Source organism: Harpegnathos saltator, unplaced genomic scaffold, assembly GCF_003227715.2.
Source record: "Harpegnathos saltator strain DR-91 unplaced genomic scaffold, Hsal_v8.6 scaffold627, whole genome shotgun sequence".
Taxonomy (NCBI): Eukaryota; Metazoa; Arthropoda; class Insecta; order Hymenoptera; family Formicidae; genus Harpegnathos; species Harpegnathos saltator.
This window is the reverse complement of record NW_020230457.1, coordinates 209033-221898: the sequence shown is the minus strand read 5'-3', so window position 1 is coordinate 221898 and position 12866 is coordinate 209033. Positions and strand designations below refer to the sequence as shown.

General features: G+C 40.5%; 2 protein-coding genes across 2 annotated transcripts; both read right to left on the bottom strand.

Annotated features, from left to right (window-relative positions):
• Window positions 1-269: 269 nt before the first annotated feature.
• LOC105187289 (uncharacterized) lies at window positions 270-5523 on the bottom strand. The gene is made up of 4 exons (XM_011148019.2): window positions 5339-5523; window positions 4989-5145; window positions 997-1219; window positions 270-885 (listed from the first exon to the last, which is right to left on the bottom strand). Exons 1-4 carry the CDS (start codon window positions 5340-5342, stop codon window positions 652-654), a joined length of 618 nt encoding a protein of 205 aa, XP_011146321.1. The 5' UTR covers window positions 5343-5523; the 3' UTR covers window positions 270-651.
• Window positions 5524-6277: 754 nt separating this feature from the next.
• Window positions 6278-9573, bottom strand: LOC105187290 (uncharacterized). Its single transcript, XM_011148020.3, has 4 exons — window positions 9261-9573; window positions 8956-9105; window positions 8564-8870; window positions 6278-7139 (listed from the first exon to the last, which is right to left on the bottom strand). Exons 1-4 carry the CDS (start codon window positions 9398-9400, stop codon window positions 6597-6599), a joined length of 1140 nt encoding a protein of 379 aa, XP_011146322.1. The 5' UTR covers window positions 9401-9573; the 3' UTR covers window positions 6278-6596.
• Window positions 9574-12866: the final 3293 nt, after the last annotated feature.

The following is a 12866-nucleotide window of genomic DNA, read 5'->3' as shown; positions in this document are numbered from 1 at the left end:
TATCGCACGTCGCGTTATCGTACTAGTCTGCTAGAAACTCAAGTTTGAAATATATAAAGTAACTATTAAAGTAACTGTTAAATTAGTCGCTGGTTATCAAACAAATGTGACTAAGTTGAGTTACAGTTGTAGACGGAAAAAACGGAACGAAGTTAAGTTGTAGTTACCAAAAAAAAAAAAAACTATAACTGTAACTCCGTTACAAGTAACACACGAGTTACTTCCCAACCCTGTAATTTAACTCCAACTCCATTGTCGAGAAGCTCCCTTTGAGCACGCAAGCGTTTTCATCGCCCTGCACGGCTAAGGGTTAGAAACATTTCTTCGAGTTGATCGCAACATGACGTGCACTCTGCCGCATCACTTACGGGTTGAAACCAGTCAAAAACGTCTCTTTTTTCAAGAGCTCGCGTGGACGATACTGTACCTTCGAGAGGAACGCTCTTGTATCGCCAACTCGGAAATTTAGACGTCGGTCTTTTTTCTCCCCAGGTACGGCATTACTCATCGTTTCACTAAGAAGCGAGCACTCGAAGGTACATCGTTTGCGTTTCCCAGTGATCGTCTCTCGCCGAAATGCGCTCGAACGTCCGACCGTCCTCTCGCAGCGAGTCCTTTCGCGCTTCTGCCAAAGAAACGACCAGGAGCAAGTCAACGCTTCGCTCGTTCGGCGTCCGCGGCTTCGACTATCCTCTGGAACGTCACGGCGTCCAGCCCGACAAAGGGCCTGTCGCGTGGCGCGAGCGGTAGCGAGCGGCGTCTCCTTCGTCGTCGTCGTCGCCGGCGAAATATGTCGTCGAAGTCGTCGTCCGTGGTCGGAGGGTTCACTTTCGCGTAGTAGAGAGCCGCGAAGCCGCTGTAGATCAGCAAGGCTGCGGTGGCGAGCTAAGGGCCGGGCAAGAACGATCAGTGAGCTCGGGTCGATTGGCGAGGCGATAACGCGGGAATTCCGTTCAGCTTCGAAGTCGAAGCTGCGCGAACGCGCTTGTGGATTACCTGGAAAACGGCCCAGAACTTGTAGCTGCCTTCATTGATGAGAAAGTCGTAGTAGCCAGCCCAGTAATCGACCTTAGGCTGAGTCATCGCCTTCGTATGACCGTGATCGGTCTCGTCGTCCGCGTGATCGTCCATATCATCATCGTAATGGTCCTGCTGATCGTCTTGGTAATCCTTGTTGTCCCCTCTGGCGTTGTAACCGCGTCTGTACGCTCTGCCTCGTCTGCGGATCAAGCGGGGATTAAGGTGAGTGCCGATTAATTTACATTCATTGAGTCGAACCCGTCGCGTCAGTCTGATTTGTATCTCACGCTTCTTGGTGAATTGGCGACTCGAGGAAGATGAAGTTCTACGTTTAGATTGTTTGACATTATCGAGGCCAAGAGCGAGCGAGTGGGAGAAAAGTTTTATATTAGCTGTCCTGAAGCAAGCTCTCTTCAGCTATGTAGTATCCAAGATAGCACGAACTTCTAAGAGACGTCTTAACTCTTTAAGAACCGAGTCAAAAATCCATGGAAAGGGCCTGAAGTCCCAAAAATTAAAATCCCTCGTATTTCGCTGAAAATCTGTATATGAGGGGTTTTAGTGATGCTGAATACGAATTTCATGTTAAATTCCCGAAATTCAAGATAGCAGAGCCAATATGGCGGATCGATCACGACAATTCCCGTATTTTCGAGAAGAATAAATTCACTCAAACTCCACGTTCAGGTTTTCTAAGTGCCGACTGCAAATTATTCACAAATGGTATCCGAAAACAAGTTCGAAACATATGTAAAAATTGCAAGGTCGCATTATATAAAGATACATGTTTCGATAAGTACCATGAACTGTAGAAAAATAATGGAAAAATTCGATAATTAAACAGGAGAGAAAAAAGACGCAGGAATGAGAAAGGAGAATGATAAAGGACATTGAAGAATGAAAAATAACGAAAAAATTAGGAAAAATGGAAAGAAAATGAAAATGATGCAAAAATAAAGAAAAACAAAAAATTTAAAAAAGCACAAAGAAATAAAACACAGAAAAACGAAAAAGTGGGATGTTAAATCCAATTGTCAACCTCCTCGAATCCACAAAATACTTGTGGGGGATGCATCCTAGGGAGTACATTTTCCACAAATGTATTCGCGAATGTCAAGGGTAAGAATTTTTTGCATATATATAATCCGTCATATTCACCAATGTCAATTTTTGAATTATAATGGAACATTCATACTTAGCATCCCTGAAAATCTCTATAAAAATAATAGCAAGATCATACATATATTCTTTCGAAAAATCCCGTGTTGCCACAGTATTGATTCCGCCATATTGATTTAGCCATTCTGAATTTCGGAAAACTAACACTAAATGACTCGTATCATTCAGCAACCCAAAAAACATAAGGTCTCGCCAGAACTCATTTTTTTTCAGATTTTTGCAGCCTGAAGACGGTCATATGTTTCATGACAAAGATTCCCGGAAAATCAGAAAAAGACCGTTTTTCGAGTGGCTATATTTCGTTTATGATGCAGAAAATGGAAAAACTGGCTGCGTCATCGTATTCACCGAGTTTGAAAACATCTAGTAACACTCTTTGTCATTATTTAGAACACGCCTGGACTTCAGCATAGTAAAATGTTTCATGGTAAAGATTCGCATTTTCCCGATCCTTTGGGCAAATTCCTAAATGACAAAGATCTTTGTCATTGGTCCTTAAAAGGTTAAAGACATGTAAGATACCTAAAATATGATGAATGAAGATGTCTCTCTTTTGGGGAGATTGTGGAAAGGAAAAAAAATTAATTCTGAATTTTATTGGGACTTGATCAAGTTAGATGTATCAAATTGATAAGTGAGATTATTATTATTAGTGAAGTTATTATTATTAAAAAAGTATAAAATAGTATAAATTAGAGGGTAATATGAGAGGTAGAGTAATTTGAGAGGACAGGAGGCCCAAACGTGCAAGGTAAGTGGTCTGTTTCAAAAGACTGATTAGATAGGACTGTGAAATATCAGCGATGATAGGGATATTTAACTTAACTTAAAATATAACGAGGGATATTTAACTTACCTTAAGGTATGAAATATGTAGATAAGGTATGAAATATTTAAATATAAAATAAGGAAGAAGAAAAGTAATTCAAATAATAGTAAATGCAAATAGGTTTTATGTAAGAAATTTTAATTCATTTGGTTGATTCATCGATAGGTGATAGATAATAGTGCAAGTAGAAAGATTGCGAATATAAATTAACTATATATATAAATTATGATTATAGGGAGATAAGCAAAAATCGCTTAAGTTATGGATGGATGAGTGGAATTTTGAGTGCGGGCAAGAAAAATGGTAAACCAAGTAACTTCTTGGCATGTCAACTAAAGTATAATAATGAATAAATAATAAATGAAAACAAAATAATAAGATGTTTTAATAAAAAGATGTTAGGAGCGTGATTTACGCTTTCATAATTTACATTTTTTGCACGGTCGACAGATGCCGACTCAGTTGTTTTGAAGCGCGATCGGATTTTTAGTGTTACGTACACGAAGAGGGCGGTGAAAAAGACGACGCACAGTGTTGTGATACAGGAAATTGGTGTTCAAAAAGGTCTACAGCATTCAATTTTCAACCGATTGGGACGATTTTTTTTTTTAATGAAGGTGAGAAAATTACCTACAATTCTACCGAGCAATATTTTCCATGTCAGGAATCCTAATCAAATCCTTAATAGACAAAGTATGAAATATTGATATATTTTCAGAAAATGATTTTTTCTACTTCTGTCAACGCGCATATAATTGCTAAACTATGAATCTATGGATTGTAAATCTTTTACTACTTAACTCGTAAACTCCAAACCTCATAACCCTGAACCCCATAACTTCGAGCCCTATAACCCCGAACCTCATAACATCAAACCCCATAATCCCGAACTTCATAACCCCCAATACCCCATAACACCGAACATAACTTCAAACCCCATGATACTCGAACTCCGAAACCCAATAAATGCAACTGTCAAGTTACTGACGTTTTACCATCATAACGCATTCATTGTACATATATAATAAGTAATATCTCACAGTCAGGATCTATGGTCATTTTGGTTTTCTTCCAATGTCTTCTTATACTTGCGATATATAAATCCGAAGAAATCAATAGCTTATGCATTAAATGCAGACGGTAAACGTAACATAAACAGAAGTATTTGTGAAAAAGTGTATTATGTAAAATAATGCATCTTCAGATGATCTGATCTCGTAAACCTACAATTACGTTCTAAACAAAATTTCTTCACTCAAAAATCCAAAACTTATACACCCAAAATCTTATCAATCACGAACCCTGCACCGCAAACATTGAATCCATAAACATGAAAACCCGAAAATAATGAAGTCTGAACTTATATGGTTTGGTGTCATAAGGTTCGGGATAGTAGGGTCAGAAGTTTAGAGATATGAGGTTTGGGGTTTTGAATTAAGGTTATGGGGTTTAGAGTTATCGTGTTTGTCATAATGAGGTTTGGGGTTATGGGGTTGGGGGTTATAGAGTACCAGTTTATAGGGTTCGGGATTATGTATATTATAGGGTTGGGCGTTATGAAATTCGGGGTTATGGAGTTTGGGATTATGAGGTTTGGGGTTATGGGGCTTAAGATTATGGGGTTCAGGGTTATGAGGTTTGGAGTTTACGAGTTAAGTAGTAAAAGATTTACAATCCATAGATTCATAGTTTAGCAATTATAATGGTTTGCGCGTTGACAGAAGTAGAAAAAATCATTTTCTGAAAATATATCAATATTTCATATTTTGTCTATTAAGGATTTGATTAGGATTCCTGACATCGAAAATATTGCTCGGTAGAATTGTAGGTAATTTTCTCACCTTCATTAAAAAAAAAAAATCGTCCCAATCAGTTGAAAATTTAATGCTGTAGACCTTTTTGAACATCAATTTCCTGTATCACAACACTGTGCGACGGTAAGAATGGCGGAATGACTCACCTGAAAGTCTGCGCGTTCGTGGTCAACTCGACGTTTACCCCGGATGCTTCCGTCCCCGAGATCGACTCCGCGTTCTCGACGCTCGACTCGGCGGAGGCGTGGTAGATGCAAATTGACAGCAGGACAAACTTGCAAGCTAACCGGCTGCCAGTCGTCTCTGAGAAAGAGAATGTTATGGGAGCGTTATTCGCTTAGGAGGATACTCGCGGTCGAGTCTCACGCTCAAGATTGCCTTCGATTCATCTTCTGCGGATCGTTCTATCGTATGCACTTCGGCACGAGATTCGACTGCGATTACCGGATGGATCAGAGCGATACGCTCTCCTCGCTGCAGCTGAGAAACTACTGACCCATCTTAACCTCGAGCGATCGCCAAGTTATCACGAGGAATTATCGTCGCGGCGCTTCCGTGATCTTCCTCAGGCGCTCTGCCTCTTCACGCGAGATGGACACCATCCCACCTCGGCCGTCGCATTCCACTCAGCCCTGAGATCCCGCTGACGAGGAAAGGCAGAGACTCCCCCGGCCTTTGGATTATCGACTCAGCCGCAGGCTTTGACACTTGGCAAGTGACGCGGCCGAGGAAAAGTTTGGGGCGGGAAACCTCCGGTCGCCGGCGTCCGACGTGGTACTGAAGGTCTTCTTCAGGCCTAGGTTCGACAAGCCGTACCGCGTCCGGTGCGCGGTAACTGTATTGACGGTAACGTTAAGCAAATCCGACGGCGTTAACCGCCCTAATTGTTACAGATTTCGCGCGTCCCCGCCGTCGCTCGCCAACGACTACCGTCTTCTCCGCGGCGAGCTTCATTGATGAGCGGCACTCACGCTTCCGCGTGACCCGCGCAGCGCTGATGTCCCTAAGATGATCATTACGCAATTAGCGCGGCACGTTACTACGAGCCGCTAAGTGGCGGTCGACTATCGATTTCGATTCTGACGGACGTCTCAATGGCGGCCGCCGCTAAGTCGACTAAGTCGTCGTTTTTATCGCGACCGGTCAGATCACCGAGTGATTAACACCCTGGTCACTCCGAAGCACGGAGCCGGCGGTACCGTTCGGGTGATATTCTAAATCGGCGATAATTGTGCACCGGCATCCGCGCAGTTAACGATCGCTCGTTTGAGCCGCGCGCGCATGCGCCGTTCACGCAAATTATTTCAACTACGCGCTGAAAGCGCGCGCATTAGACGCGCTCGAGCGCAATTCACGAGAATTCGAGCGCTGCCGAGGAAGCGGCGAGGAGTCGCGACGACGGGGGAATTAATCGACAAGATCGTAAGTACTGCATTTATTTTTACAAGCGGGCGATCAAATCGCGCGCTGATGCTCAATTTATCTACCATGTGCAATCCATTGAGAACAAAGAGCGGGAAACAATGGAAACGACCGTGTCGTCTCTCACCCTCTCTCTCTCTCTCTCTCTCTCTTTACTCACTTACTTAATATATACATTCCACTTAAGTCTAAGCGACGCGTGTGTACGGTTGTACCTTTTACATCATTATCGTCGATTTCAGTTTAATTGCTAATTGCTTACGCTAAAACGGTCGCGCGCATTTTGACATTATAAATTAATTTTAATTGACGCTTAATCGCATATTCCAAGATCAAGAGTCCCAAGCACCGGACACCTCGGCGAGTCGTTCCACCCCGTCGAGTATCCTCCCGGCGAAATCCCACCACTCGTCGGGCTCGCTTCTCTTGGAGTGGCCCGCAGCCTCCGCCAGATGCGTCGGGAAGTTGATCTTGTGCCTAGCGATGCTCTTCAGCACGAGCGCCGCTATGTATATAATGAAATAAATGCTAAAGTACAGCGGTATGTACCAGAGCTTCTTCCCTATGAAGTAATATGAGTAAGGCCGCTTGTCGAGCCGCTGATCGTTCATTTCCGGCTCCTGCGTCGTGTGCTCAATGTGATGGTACTCGGGCAAGTGATCGTAGATCACCTCGTGGTGAAAATCGTGATGGTCATGCCCGTACGAGTTCTCCGCGAATGGAAACGGACGTTCTTGATGGTTGGGGAACTTCATGGGTTTCTTCGCGGGCCCGTCGTTCTCGTACGAAGAAGCGTCGTCGAAGTTGGGATACTCCATTTCGGGTGCATCATTGACGTGGTAATTGCTCGACGGTGATTTATAACCGTTCGGCATCTGCGACAGATGTAGATGCATTGTGAGAATGTATTTTGCTTTTATTATAAGTGTATACTTTTGTAGATGTAAAATTGAAATTCGCACTTTATTCGTGAAACGAAATTAGTTTTTAAGTAAATCTCTTAGTTATCTTTCAGCTATCTTTTAGTTATCAAAAGTAATTCCGAAATCAAAATTATTAAAATTAATTTTGAAATGAAAATTACTTTTATAAAAAAAAATTGTATACTTTTATAAATGCAAAATTTAAATGCACTTTAGTTGTGGAACAAAATTAAGTTTGAAGTAAAGGTTATCAAAATTAATTCTGTAATAAGAATTATTAAAATTAATTTTGAAATAAAAATTGTATATTCTTATAGATGCAGAATTGAAATGCACCTTACTCGTGAAACAAAATTAGTTTTAAAGTAAAGGTTATCAAAAAAAAATAAAGGTTATCAAAAGTAAAGGTTATCAAATTCTGAAATAAGAATTATTAAAATTAATTTTGAAATAGAAATTATGTACTTTTAAAAAAATATATATATTTTCATATATGCAAAATTTAAATGCATCTCGCTCGTGAAACAAAATTAATTTTGAAGATTAAAGATTATCAAAATTAATTTCGAAATAAGAATTATTAAAATTAAGTTTGAAATAAAAATTTTGAAGTAAAGGTCATTAAAATTATATATTTTTATGAAAAGAATTATATATATATATATTTTTATATTTATATATTTATATATATTATATATATTTTTATACGTGCAAAATTGAAATGCACTTTATTCATGAAACAAAATTAGCTTTGAAGATTAAAGATTATCAAAATTAATTCCGAAATAAGAATCATTAAAATTAATTTTGAAATAAAAATTCTGTAAAAAAAATTGTATATTTTTATAGATATAAAATCGAAATGCACTTTACTCAAAACAAAATTAATTTTGAAGTAAAAGTCATTAAAATTAATTCTAAGATAAGATTTATTAAAATTAATTTTGAAATGGAAATTATATACTTTCATAAAGAAAATTATATATTTTCATAGATGTAAAATTTAAATGCGCCTTGCTCGCGAAACAAAATTAGTTTTGAAGTAAAGGTTATCAAAATTAATTCCGAAATAAGAATTATTAAAATTAATTTTGAAATCAAAATTATGTACTTTTATAAAAAAAAATTATATTTCTTATAGACGCAAAATTTGAGTGCACCTTACTCGTGGAACCAAGTTAATTTTGAAATAAAGGTAATTCAAGGTAAAATTAATTCTAAGATAAGATTGATTACAATTAGTTTTGAAATAAAATTAGTTTTGAATTTTACTGGAACTTAATCGATTTAGATATGTATCAAATTGACAAGTGAGATTATACAGGACTCAATCGACCATCTAGGAGTAATTTCACTCCGAATTTACAAATTGCTACCTTATCGTCCGTTTGCATAGATGGATACTTCTGAACGCTGATCATCGGCTTGGACGTCGGCTTGTCTTCGATAAATTCTGGCGGACCGTATTCGTACATGGCCAAGGAGATCGGGCCGGGAAACGAGGACGAATTTACTCCCGAGAAGCCTCCCGAATTCGACGTGCTCGTTCCTTTCTGCGGCCTACCGTTCATGGGCGCGTCATCGTGGCCGAACAAGCCGGCCGCGGGTGGATTGTATCGTTGTTGGATCTGCTTCTTGCCCACGTTCAGCTTGGCTATCATCTCATGATCCAACGTGGAGTATCTGCGTGAGTACAATGGATTATCAACAGAGAAGATTCGCAATTCGTATCGACAGGAATTTGCACACGGCGAACGTTTGCGTCTACCTCGGAGCGACCGGGTGCTCGATTATCTCGCCCTTCTTCAACTTCGGGTTCTTGGGTGTCACGTACACGGGCGACACTGTGATGGCAATGTCACTTATACTCCTGCTCTCGTTGTTCATGCTCGTATCGTTTCTCGCTTGAGGCATAAGCCTGAAATGCATAAGCAAACGTCTCACGTTCATGCAAAGAAATGCCTCGGAGGGCTCGAAGGTCAAACGAAGATGCGGACTCGTCTCGGCGGCACCAAGCGGAACACACTTGGCGCACCCTAGCCGCTGAATTGTTCCCTGACGACATGTACGCACCTGCTGATCCACGGGAAGGAGTCGTGAGAGCTTCTCGCTAGCTGGCCGTTCCTCGACACCTTCGCGTACGACGTTACTCCCGACGGCACCGTGGCGGCAAACAGGCGTGGAAAGAGAAGCAAAATTAAAATGCGCAACATACTCGCTGATAGTCGAACATGAGTGGCCGTGATCCTGCAGCCGGTGTCCGCTATATAGACTTGTAACTGTAAGTACCGCTCGCGCCCGCCGGGAAGGTATTGTCCGCGCTTTGACGCTTTGCCGATCCATCGCACAGTGTTGTGATGCAGGAAATTGAGGTCCAAAAAGGTCTACAGCATTCAATTTTCAACCGATTGGGACGATTTTTTTTTTTTAATGAAGGTGAGAAGATTACCTACAATTCTACCGAACGAAGTTTTCGATATCAGGAATCCTAACCAAATCCTTAATAGACTAAGTATGAAATATTGATACATTTTCAGATGATTTTTTCTACTCCTATCAACGCGCAAACCATTATAATTACCAAACTATGAATCCATGGATTGTAAATCTTTTACTACTCAACTCGTAAACTCCAAATCTTATAACCCCGAACCCCATAACTTCGAGCCCTAAAATCCCGAACCTCATAACCTCAAACCTCCTTAATCCCGAACTTCATAACCTCGAACCCCATAACACCGAACATAACCTCAAACCCCATGATACTCGAACCCCGAAACACAATAAATGCAACTGTCAAGTTACTGGCGTTTTACCATCATGACGCATTCATTGTACGTATATAAGAAGTAATATCTCACAGTCAGGATCTATGGTCATTTTGGTTTTCTACCAATGTCTTCTTATACTTGCGATATATAAATCCGAAGAAATCAATAGTTTATGCATTAAATGCAGACGGTAAACGTAACATAAACAGAAGTATTTGTGAAAAAGTCTATTATGTAAAATAATGCATCTTCAGATGATCTGATCGCGTAAACCTACAATTACGTTCTAAACAGAATGACAATTTCTTCACTCAAAAATCCAAAACTCATATACCCAAAATTTTATCAATCACGAACCCAGCACCGTAAACCTTGAATCCATAAACATGAAAGCCCGAAAACAATGAAGTCTGAACTTATATGGTTTGGTGTCATAAGGTTCGGAATAATAGGGTCAGAAGTTTTGAGACATGAGGTTATGAGATTTAGGGTTATCATGTTTGTCATAATGAGGTTTGGGGTTATGGGGTTGGGGGTTATAGAATACCAGGTTATAGGGTTCGGGATTATGTATATTATAGGGTTGGGCGTTATGAAGTTCGGGGTTATGGGATTTGGGATTATGAGGTTCGGGGTTATGGGGCTCAAGATTATGAGGTTCAGGGTTATGAGATTTGGAGTTTACGAGTTAAATAATAAAAGATTTACAATCCATAGATTCATAGTTTAGCAATTATAATGGTTTGCACGTTGACAGAAGTAGAAAAAATCATCATCCTCTGGAAATGTATCAATATTTCATACTTTGTCTATTAAGGATTTGGTTAGGATTCCTAATATCGAAAATATCGCTCGGTAGAATTGTAGGTAATCTTCTCACCTTCATTTGAAAAAAAAATCGTCCTAATCTGTTGAAGATTTAATGCTGTAGACCTTCTTGAACATCAATTTCCCGTATCACAACACTGTGCATCGCCTTAGCGCGACACTCCAACACCCTTTCGCCCGGGTATCGGGTGTCGCGTGGACGAAATCGCCTCTCGCTACCTGTTCGCAGCCGAGTGAACACGAGATCGCCGGGGGATCGCCGCTCTCGCCGGCGTCGAAGCGTCGCGATGTCGACGGTCCTGGCGACAAAATATACCCGGCCGGCGTGCAGTCATGCTAACGAGAAGAAGTGACGCCTGACAAAAAGCGCTCTAATTCACTTTACAAACTGTAACGATCCGTTAGTGGAGCGCGCAGAGCTCGACTGTAATCGCACGTTGCAGGACTCGCCGTTGCCGGCTTCGAGGAAAAGGAAGAGAGTGCGATCGCGTGTGTGTAGATTCCATCTTGTTTCGTCTCACGACCTTCAGAGTTACAGGATAGGCCTATATTGGTGTGCTCTTCACCGGGAACTTGACGTCCAAGGAGGAAGACGTTACATGTACTTTGTACGCGTGCGTGCGTGTGTGTGTGCGTGTGCGACGTGCAGCATGTCTTCTCTTTTATTATCTCAACGTATTAGAAGGTTAAATTAATTCTGGTTCCTAGCAACAGATGGCTTTAATAACAAGTTGATGGTTAATACTACCTTTCGTATAATTGATGCCAAATTGGCTCTTACGGTCCTTCTAGAGGAGTCGTCAAATCCGGTCCTTCTAATGTTAAAATAAAGATAAAAAAATTGATAAAATAAGACCAGAATTAATTCAAGCTTCTAGTAAATCCCGATCTCAGCCGATCTCGGAATGTCGTAGAGTAAACGCCAATTGCGGTGCTCTGTACGCCACGGGAATTATTGTCGAGACTCCTGTTTCCTCACCGCAGCAATCGCTGATGCAGTTAGAAACGAGGAAAACTGCAGATTACACAGAAACGAAAAGATGTATCCGTAAATTGACGCGCGTCTTCGAACTGCGCCCGGCTACTTCCTTCTCGTCGAGACAATCGACCGCAGCCAGGCGAAAGACCAGCACAACGAAATCGCGTGGAAAGGTGAGTTTGAGTAGGAAACTTGCGTGTCGTAATTAATTTATGTTAACGCTATGCAAAGTTAGTTTGATTCACTTGTGTGTGTAATGTTGACTTGTCGATTATCTATCTATTGTGTCAAAGCGAGAGAAATTCCCCGAACACTTTAGAAATGCACGACTGATTGTTCATTGTTGATCATTTTGTGGGTGTTACAACTCTCGACGCAATCCATAGGAATTGTCAGCGCAAATCTCTACGTCTCGTTAACCCTTTAAGGACCGAGCCAAATCCATGAAAAGGGCCTGAAGTCTCAAAAATTAAAATCCGTCATATTTCGCTGAAATTTGACGTACATGAGGGGTTTTAGTGATGCTGAATACGAATTTCATGTTAAATTCCCGAAATTCAAGATAGCAGATCCAATATGGCGGATCGATCACGACAATTCCCGTATTTTCGAGAAGAATAAATTCACTCAAACTCCACGTTCAGGTTTTCTAAGTGCCGACTGCAAATTATTCACAAATGGTATCCGAAAACAAGTTCGAAACATATGTAAAAATTGCAAGGTCGCATTATATAAAGATACATGTTTCGATAAGTACCATGAACTGTAGAAAAATAGTGGAAAAATTCGATAATTGAACAGGAGAGAAAAAAGACACAGGAATGAGAAAGGAGAATGATAAAGTACATTGAAGAATGAAAAATAACGAAAAAATTAGGAAAAATGGAAAGAAAATGAAAATGATGAAGAAATAAAAAAAACAAAAAATTAAAAAAAGTATAAAAAAGTAAAACACAGAAAAACGAAAAAGTGGGATGTTAAATCCAATTGTCAACCTCCTCGAGTCCACAAAATATTTCTGGGGGATGTACATCCTGGGGAGTACATTTTCAACAAATGTATTCGCGAATGTAAAGGGTAGGAATTTTTTGCATATATATA

Excerpts from the sequence above, each read along its gene's own strand:
- LOC105187289 (XM_011148019.2), bottom strand. Across the intron at positions 1,220-4,988 it reads ACGAACGCGCAGACTTTCAG|ACGAGGCAGAGCGTACAGAC; the intron begins GTGAGTCATTCC and ends CTTGATCCGCAG. Across the intron at positions 886-996 it reads AGTTCTGGGCCGTTTTCCAG|CTCGCCACCGCAGCCTTGCT; the intron begins GTAATCCACAAG and ends CCCGGCCCTTAG.
- LOC105187290 (XM_011148020.3), bottom strand. The coding sequence starts at position 9,400 with ATGTTGCGCATTTTAATTTTGCTTCTCTTTCCACGCCTGTTTGCCGCC. Across the intron at positions 9,106-9,260 it reads TCCTTCCCGTGGATCAGCAG|GCTTATGCCTCAAGCGAGAA; the intron begins GTGCGTACATGT and ends TATGCATTTCAG. Across the intron at positions 8,871-8,955 it reads GAGCACCCGGTCGCTCCGAG|ATACTCCACGTTGGATCATG; the intron begins GTAGACGCAAAC and ends GTACTCACGCAG.